The sequence below is a fragment of the Raphanus sativus genome, chromosome 3 (genome assembly GCF_000801105.2).
Source record: "Raphanus sativus cultivar WK10039 chromosome 3, ASM80110v3, whole genome shotgun sequence".
Lineage (NCBI taxonomy): Eukaryota > Viridiplantae > Streptophyta > Magnoliopsida > Brassicales > Brassicaceae > Raphanus > Raphanus sativus.
In genome coordinates this window covers 9673002-9683076 of record NC_079513.1, presented here as the reverse complement: position 1 = coordinate 9683076, position 10075 = coordinate 9673002, and the positions used below count along the sequence as shown (strand labels likewise).

The 10075-nt window shown below is 36.3% G+C and overlaps 1 protein-coding gene across 1 annotated transcript; it reads left to right on the top strand.

The window, feature by feature from the left end:
- Positions 1–3365: 3365 nt before the first annotated feature.
- LOC108845173 (uncharacterized) lies at positions 3366–4238 on the top strand. Its single transcript, XM_018618429.2, has one exon. It carries the CDS (start codon positions 3366–3368, stop codon positions 4236–4238), a length of 873 nt encoding a protein of 290 aa, XP_018473931.2.
- The last annotated feature ends 5837 nt before the right edge of the window (positions 4239–10075 follow it).

Below are 10075 nucleotides of genomic sequence, written 5' to 3'. Positions count from 1 at the left end.
AAAACCTAAGATTAATAAGATTAAATCTAAATGGCGATCAAAGCTCCCCGGCAACGACGCCAAATTTGATAGTGCTCAAATTACCCAGTAGAGCTTACTCTCTCAAATAAGAGTACATCTATAGTACTTAGGGATCAAATCACGAGGAGCTAGAGAACCAATTAAATAAAATTAATAATCAATCCTAGGCAAGGTTTGGTTTATATGATGGAAATAAAGATAACAATTCCTAAAAATGAGCAAGGTAGTTGCTTAACTAACAATATGATGAGTTGTTTAAATGTGATAAAGAGTGCTAGACATAGGGTTCTATTCAGGAATGGAGATTATAATCTCTATAAATGCTTTAATAAGTTGCTTGCATGATACTATAGATCTCAGCCGCTTAACTCAGTGGAAGTATCACTGGTTAAATTATCTAGATCTCTGGCCACACCTTTCGCATGATGACACAGAAAAAAGAGTCGATCGATATTCCCTTTGAGATATCGACCGATACACCTTTCGCAGCGCCGATCAATTCACCTGTCGGAGATATCGATCGACGGCTTCTAGATCTGCCTAGGCGCGAGCCGAATATGAACACAGGTCTCAAGGAGGAACTGTCGCTCTTCTCAACGGGAAGACATGCAAGTTCAAATGGATAATTCAAGATAATCAAAGATCCTAGTGATCTATGTTCTAGTTAGCTAATCTAAAACAAGCATAGGGTACAATCCATTTGATGAGTATCACAACTTAGCAATTATAGTTTGGGGCTAATCCCACAAACCTATTTAAACCCTAGATCTAACAAGTAGACTACTCAGACATAGCTAAGCAATTCATAACAATAGATAGATGAAAGAATTGCATAGATAGAATAAAGTAGAAATACAAAAGGAGATGAGAAATCTCTCCAATCTTCTCAAAACAATAAAACTCTATTCTCTCTCTCACACTCTCTGCTTTTCTCTTGAGGTTGTCAAAAGCTTGCTTCTTTCGAAGGTTGTAGTCAAAAAACACTTAGCAGGAATATTTAAGCATTTCCATTAGGTTAAAAACTCGTCAGGGCAATCTCGTAATTTGGTAAAGTCTTGGTGAAGTAGTCGGCAAAACCATTTCGTCCTCGATATCGATCGACAACACTAGATGTGTATCGATCGATTATAATCTTCTAGTACGCGGATCTTCTCAGCTACATCGATCGACAACTCTGGATGAGAATCCATCGATTATAATCGCAATGTTGACTTCCGACTTAGTCTTGAATGGTCAACTCGGGTATATCATCTCTTGTACTCCAAAATGCTCCAAAAAGATCACTTTCTCACAAAATGCTCCTGAACCTGAAAACATACCTAACAGGCTAGAAAACAGATTAAATATATAATAAAATACTAGTATACCATGGTTAAAAAACGGGTAAATCCATGGTATATCAGATACCATCAAATTCCCATCCACGAGGAAGATATTAGGAAGAAGGCGTTCCGCACCCGATATGGGCACTATGAGTTCTTGGTAATACCCTTCGGTCTGACTAACGCACCGGCCGCTTTCATGGGATTGATGAACGATATCTTCCGTGAATACCTGGACGATGTGTGATTGTCTTCATCGACGACATTTTAGTTTACTCTAAGAGCAGAGAAGAACATGAACGACACCTGGCTATGGTATTGGATAAGTTAAGGAAGCATAGGTTGTATGCGAAACTCAGAAAGTGCATTATTTGGCAGCGGAAGATTGGATTCTTGGGACACGTGATTTCCGAGGCTGGTGTGGAAGTCGACCCGGAGAAGATAGAAGAAATCACGAAATGGCCGACAACACAACCGAGATTCGTAGTTTCCTAGGCCTGGTTGGGTATTACCGCAAATTCGTTGAAGGATTCGCAGCAGTAGCAAGACCCCTTACTCGGTTGACGAGCAAAGAAGGAAAATTCCCATGGACGGAAGCATGCGAAGGAGAATTTAAACACCTAAAGGAAGCCCTGACAAGGACCCCGGTACTGGTCTTACCCAAACCCGAAATACCCTTCACCGTTTATACTGATGCATCAGGAGTGGGGTTAGGATGTGTACTCATGCAAGAGGGACGGGTCATTCCATATGCGTCCAGACAACTACGAAAGCACGAGGCTAATTAACTCGACGCATGACTTGGAACTGGCAGCTGTAGTCTTTGCCCTAAAAATCTGGCGATCATATCTATACGGAGAGAAGGTACAGATCTACATGATTCATAAGAGCCTGAAGTACGTCTTCACCCAGGGGGACCATAATCTACGCCAGCGCCGATGGATGGAACTACTAGCGGATTATGACCTGAACATTGAATACCACCCGGGAAAGGCCAACCTGGTAGCGGACGCCTTGAGCAGGAGGAAAACCGATGTATCCGCAGTCAAGGAAACACAAGAGCTAGCTGTGACCCTAGCACATTTGCGCCTACGTGCAACGACAGTATATGAGGATGGTGCTGGATTAGAGGCAGTGGAGCAAGGTAACCTGCTTAGACGCATTCGTAGCGCCCAGGAGACGGATCCCGCTCTTCGGGAAATGGTTGATAAAGAGGTAGTCGGATATCACACCGCCAGCAATGGGACCATCCTGTTTAGAGGTCGAGTATGTGTACCCAATGGAAGGGAACTGAAGGAGGAAGTATTAGCACATGCCCACCAGTCGCGACTTTCGATCCACCCGGGTATGACAAAAATGTACCACGACCTGAAGCAATACTACCATTGGGAAGGAATGAAAAGAGATGTAGGTGAGTGGGTCTCCCGGTGTCGTACTTGTCAGTTAGTTAAAGCTGAACGTGGGGTTCCCGGGGGTCTTTTACATGAATTACCCCTACCACAATGGAAGTGGGATATGGTGACGATGGACTTTGTCACGGGGTTACCAAGAACGACAGGAAACAATGATGCAATATGGATTATAGTCGACCGCCTGACCAAATCGGCCCACTTCCTACCTATCAGGACCACTGATAAGACCGAAGATTTGGCACGGGAATACTTGAACACGATAGTAAGGTTGCATGGGGTACCAGTCAGTATAGTATCGGATAGAAACCCGAAGTTTACCTCCAACTTTTGGCAAGCCTTTCAGAAGGCACTGGGGACTAAAGTTCTATCTGAGCACCGCATATCACCCCAAGACATACGGACAGTCCGAGAGAACCATACGGACATTGGAGGACATCCTCCGATCGAGTGTCCTGGAATGGGGAGGTAAATGGGGCGAACATCTACCTTTGGCAGAGTTCTCCTATAATAACAGTTATCATTCGAGCATCGGATTGTCTCCCCATGAAGCACTATACGGTCGACCATGCCACACCCCTAATGATGTACCGAAGTGGGGGAGACCTGTGACATGACACCGGAGTTAGTCCAAGAGGCAAGAGAACAAGTGGAACTTCTCAAGGAGAAGTTGAAAGAAGCACATGACTGCCAGAAGAGTTATGCCGACAAGCATAGAAAGAATTTAGAGTTCTCAGTGGGAGATGAGGTGTATTTAAAAATGAGGACCTTCCGAGGAAGTGACCCAAACCGGAAGTTGAAGAAGCTGAGACCTAGGTATATGGGCCCGTATGTCATAACGGAAAGGATTGGCGCGGTCGCGTACCGACTCGCCTTACCGGTAGCATTGTCAGACTTTCACGATGTGTTTCACGTGTCGGTACTCTGGAGGGTAGTACGAGAACCGGAGCTAATTCTACTACACCCACCCGCGGACGCACGGCGTAGTCTGACACTGGTTAGTGAGCCAGTAAGGATCATGGATAAAAAGGAAGTTAGTAGTCGCGGGAAAAAGATAAGGATGGTGCTAGTCCGTTGGGAAAGGGACTGGATCTATGAAGATGTGTCGGAACCTGAATTGCAACTGCGGAATAGTCACCCCGGGATGTTTGAGGATCTTGAGAGAAACTGGGACGAGACCCAGAATTCAGGGACGAATTCGTTTCTAGTGGGGGAGAGTTGTAGCATCCCGGGCCCAGCCCAAAATGAAACCCAAGAGCTGCAGGCCCAAGTGAGTGAAACCCTACCCCAAGGCTCTCCTATTTCTTATAAAAAGGGCAGCACTCTTAGAGTTTCATCACAAGAGATACAGCAAGCGAAGCCCTGCCCGACCAGAACCTCGCCGCCGCCGACGACCAGCCGTCGCCGCCGTCCGCTCGCCGCCCGCCGACCATCCCGTGCGCAGCCCGAGCCGTCGATCCCGAGCCCCCAGCCGTCGTCTCCTTGATTCCTTTTCTTGTAACCTTCTCAGATCTGAACCTTAAGGTAATCTAGATCTCTAACCTTCTAAGTCATTGGGTATGATAAGATCTGAACCTAAACCCCATCTTCCCTCTTGTGAATCTTTATGGATCAGATCCGGAGAGGTGACCATCTCTTTTCCATTTCCTAGATCTAGATCTACCGCTCCAAGAAACTAAGGTGAGGACTTGGATGTGAACTTATCTCTTGTTGAGTAACTGTAGATATAGTCCTTTGTGATCAGATCTAGATCTTATGTGTATGGATGATGTGCCTTGTGATAGATCTATGATTCTAATGTGTTGTGTGATATGTGTGATTGATGGAGCCCTAGTCCTACTAGGGCGACGATAAACTGAACTGGAAGTGTCTAGGGTGATGATAAGTTGAGGCTAAGTGTAAAGTGCTAAGTGAAATGAGAAAGTGAAAGATGATGATTAAGATGAGAAGTGAAGTATAAGTGTGAGCTTGTGTAAGAGTAGTTGTCAATGAAACTTGTTTGTAGTCTTGCTTGAGCCACCGAGAACGGGTGGGGGTCTAGGGTCAGGGTGTGATGTGATGTGATGTGATGTGATGTGAAAGGTACCGCACGAGGGCGGATATAAATAAGCAAGTAAGTGTAGAGGCGCCTTAGGATCGAATCTAGCCGAGTAGTGGCTATGCAAGGCTATGAATGGCCGGGGGGCGCAGACAGAGCCAGTGGGCCAACGTGCTGCAATCCGGGTAGCCTCTAGGAAGCTGGGCGGGTACGGATGCTCGAAAGAGACGCTGCCCAGGATAGGCCGGAACGCGTAGGGACATCCGTAAACGGCCATAGGTCCTATGTCTAGGTTGATTGGAGTCAGTTTGTTCTTTTATGTGATTGAATCTTAATAACTTATGACTGTGTTGACTGTTATTGGGCTTGAGTGAGTTCGTGGGTTCCTAGAGCCTGTCCTCACTGAGTATTCTGTACTCACCCCTCCTTCTTTTCAGGTATGGCTGGGAGAGAGTACGAGTAGGAGTTCGTATGGTGCCAGTTGTTTTCAAGTTTCTTTTGCTTTCAGAACCATTTTCCATTCGAGCTTTACTTATGTTATTGAATAATCTATTTTCGTGTTGAGTTCGGTTTTATGTAAGGCGATCTTGAGTTTCAATAAAGGGTTTTTTGAACGATTTATGGAAAGTCTGAGTATTTTTATAAAGGACCCCAGGATAGGGATGTTACAGAACCGCTCGTGTTTGAATGTAAAAATTTGGGTCTTTTTTTTTAATATAAGTCGACCTCATCTTCTTTAGAGATCACTAGACATTTTTCATAAAATAACTACTGTAATTTAAAGAGGCGTATAAGTGAGGACGTAGTAACTGAGGCAAGGAGTAGAAACTGTATTTTTATCCACATAGATCAGACCCGATCAGACGGAGGGGATCCACGGAGAACCGGAACGTCTAACCATCACTTGATCTAAAGTAGATGGGAAGCCGACAAAAAAAAAATGTAACTGAGGACGTATTGACTACGTAGGTCATATCCTCATAGGGTAGTGTCATAAGGCTAATATAGCATAGCATGTTTATGGACGTTCAGGGTCCTCGTCTCCTACCCAATGGTCCGTCATCTGTCTTTATGTCGCAGGCTTCTCTGTACCACGTGAATTCTTCCCTGACCTCACTTTTATTTTATTAGGGACGCACAGGGGGCAACAACATGCCAAATTCAACAAATTTAAAGCTCTCTCAATTTCTTTTAAGTTTTAGCATATCACGAAGTGACAGTTATAGTCATTGTATTATTCACAGTTTAGTCGTGACAAAAAAAAAAGTTGTTGCTTGCTCACGGAAATAATACATATGATTCTCAGATTTAGATTCCAATTTTTTGTCAGCCTTTCGATTCCAATTCAGAAGGTATTTTTATGATCAGTGGAGATATTCATTAACTAAGATAAGAACCGCGTCTTGGGCTTGATGAATTTATATGAAAATTATTAAAGAAATATTGTATGGAATAATTAAATTTATATTCTTGATAGAATTATTATTTTTCGTTTTTAAACAATTTTTAATTTCTTTTTGTTAATTACATAATTTTTTTATTGTATGAAAATCACTTATCGCATAAGAACCTTAACGTTTAGGCCTAAGAATTTTAGCCTACTATTTAATTACAATGAAATTACGTCAAATTGATTTTATATCATGATTTAGGCATTTAAAACTAGTTATAGTTATGAAAAGTTTACGTTCACGTATCAATCCTATCTATCTTCAATATTTTTTGTCGTTTTTTTTTAATTTTGATTATTTCTCTATATGAATATTTATTTATGAGTTTATTCTCATTTCGTTCTTTGTTTTTGGTCTGAGATTTGAAAATGTTTAAGATTTAAAATTTTTAATTAAATACGACTTCATAACATACGGTTCTATGATCATTCATATCGTTTTATAGCAAAATTTTCAAATCAAATTTTCAAAGTGAAAAATTTAATAAGTTTATAATTATAAATGTTCTTGAAAATTCATTGAAAATTTTGAATTAAATATTTATGTAATCTTATATATATATATATATTAATTTCTATTAAATGAGACTTTTTACTAATGTATTTTTAAGATCATATGTATCTTGTTATAATAAAAATATTAAACCATTGATCATTATTTTTTATCATAATAATTTAAATAGTTTTAGTAATTTATTGTCGTTTTCTTAAATTCAAAATATAACATATTACGAAAATATAAAATTTAATTTATAGCTAATTTGATTGTTTTTATTTTTAATAAAAATTAAACAAAAAATGATGGAGTAAATTTAAGTTGTTATTAAATCTTTATTATTAGAATCGTTAATTGTCATATATATTATATAGTCATATTTGGTAATTCCATAACTTTTATTTAAGGAAAGAAAAGAAAATAATAATTGTACATTTTAATTAATTTTATGATTAGTTTAATGAAAAGTATAATATATATTTAATTGGATCAACATTTTTTCTAAGTATTCTGAATTTCATTCAGGTGATGACACGTGGCTACACTTAAAGGGTTGTAATATTTTTCAATTAATTAATATATAAGAGATATCCAGTAGATCTTTTGCAACGGATATCTCCAAAATATTAAATTTAAATTTGAGTAGACCAAACTAATCATGAACTTATCCAACACGGCCAATTCTATGAAATAAGAAGTTAAGTTGTAGTATTTAAGGATCAAATTTACAGAGACTATAAAATTACACAATTTATTATTGTTTTCGAAGTAAAGCTATAAAGTAATTAATAAAATGCCATAAACAGAGAATTAAGAAATTGTTTTTGTAAGTTATCAAAATGAAGGGGAAGCTAGACTTATGTGAACTCTCATGTACAATAGGAATGAAACCAAAATAGATTATCAGGGGTTTATTACAGAACCGTTCTTGAACTCAAACTCAATTTGTAAACAATCAACTCTCGCTGCAAGGATTATCCAGTGTCTAAACATATGACTCCAACTCTCATATGTGAATCCTCAGAGATTGTCGATCGCCACCTTTTGAGTGTTGATCGATACTAGCTTTAAACAAGCTTTAGCGCACAAGGTTGATATGTTCTCTAACCACCTAGACCAACTATCGTATGTTCCTAGCAAATTAGCCCAACTGTGTTTTAATTTAAACAATAGACCATACTCTCACTTGCGCTAATTATCCTATGATTTAAGTTTAAAGTAAACTAGGTGTTTTTCCTGCAACATGTGCACTAAAAACAGTTAAAATAATTTTAACAGATACATATAAAGTATATTTGAAATAAAATTTTATTAATATTGTAAATTTTTATCAATATTTTAATATAAATTTTAATTTAAATAAAACATAAAAATTGAGATAAAAATAATTTGTTTCTTTTAAATTATATTTAAGAATATTTATGTATATATTTAAAATTATAATCTTAGATAGATTTTCTATCCATTTATTATTATTAAATATATTAATAAAATTTAAAAATACATAATTATCAAAAAAATAAATTAAAAAATATTTATAAAATTTTTAGATATATAAGAAACTAATGATTTTACGATGTCTTATAATTTTTAAAAGAAAAATTGTATACATTTCTGAAAATTTTAGTAATAAAATTGTATAATTTAAAAATATATAATTAAATGGTATTTCGAAATTTGTAATGCCATATTTGAATATATTTATTTAATGTTGATTTATGAGTTATTATCATATTCTAAAAAATCCAAAAATGTAAATCAACATTAAATGTAATATATGAGTTATTACCATATTTTAAAAGTTTTACCAAAAATATAAATTAACATTAAATGTAATTTTCATGACATATTAAGCTGTAATTCATGTCATCAATTTTATTAGCCATATCATATTATTTTTGTGAAAATGATTGTAGAGAGGACATGTGGCCAATCACTTCTCAAATAATGTATATGAGATAGCAGTAAAAACAACTAGATGAAGAACCAATTTATTTCTCGAACAATAATATAGATTTAGCAGTCCATTAAGTAACATTTGAAGACCATAAAATCTAACAATGAAAATTACTTAGACATAATAATAGAAAACATAATGACAGTCTCAAAAATTGCATAAATAAGTAAATAAACAAAGTAGAGAAAAAAGAGAGTTCAAGATTTTCTCTCTGAATGGGTTCAGATCTCTCTCTCCAATCATAAGTTCTCTCTTCTATAATAATAGAAATGGGTATATTACAAAATTGTTGAAATTCCTAATAAATAGTGTAATACTCAGCTAGGGACTTATTGTGAAATTCCTGAAATTTTTGTGTAAAATTTGTAATTTTCTTAGATCATTATTAAACTTGCAGATTGAAAAAGTGTCGATCGACATAGTTGAATGGCATCGATCTACACTTCTTGTAAGAACAGACTCTGCCTTCAAGGTTTAAGGGGTACTTTTTTCAAGCTACAAATGATCAAAAAGCTTCAATTACATCCCATACATACCTAGATCTGGAAATACTATAAAAACTCTAGAAATATTCTTATATCATGACTAAAAAATAAGTAAAAACCATGATTTATCAATTCTCTCAGACTTATCATTTGTTTGCCCTTAAAACAAAATTCTCTCTATTCATTGGCTATCTTTGACCTTATCATCAATAAAACGTACATTTTCCGCAGTTATTTATAGTTCGAACATTCTTTTTTTTTTTTGGAAAATTGCCAAAATGGGACAAAAAACAGCCTTGTTGTCTCTTTAATATAAATTCATTTTTCCTTTTTTCTCCTTTTTACCCCTTCCATTTCTGAAACTTAATAAAATAAATAGGTTTACTAACCAAAAAATTATAAAAATATAAACAATTAATAAAACATTTATATATACAATATGATATGTTTTTTGGTTGAAAAACTTGATAAACATTTTTTGAAAAATTACATTCTATTAAAATTAGAATTCTCTTCTAGGGAATATGGGGTTAGTAAAAACAAATTCCAGAATAAACAAATTCATCATCTATTATTTTTAGAATAAAATCTAACTTTTATTATAATTCTAAATATGGGGAAGGCGAGATCGTAAATATATCTATTTTTCTTAAGAATGCGGTTTCTACTTTTATGAAGTATTCTAAAATTTCCGGAATGTGAAATCTAGACACTACTCGTACGTTTACATGAGGTATAAATTGCATTCAGGATTTCTGTCATTGTTCTAGATAGTGTAGAAAGTGCTTTTACGATAAGAAAACTGTTTATTGCGAAAAATAAGAAAATTCCACAGTTAAGACAATATCCTAAAAATATTCTAATTTTCTAAAACATGATTTGGTCGATTTTCAAAAA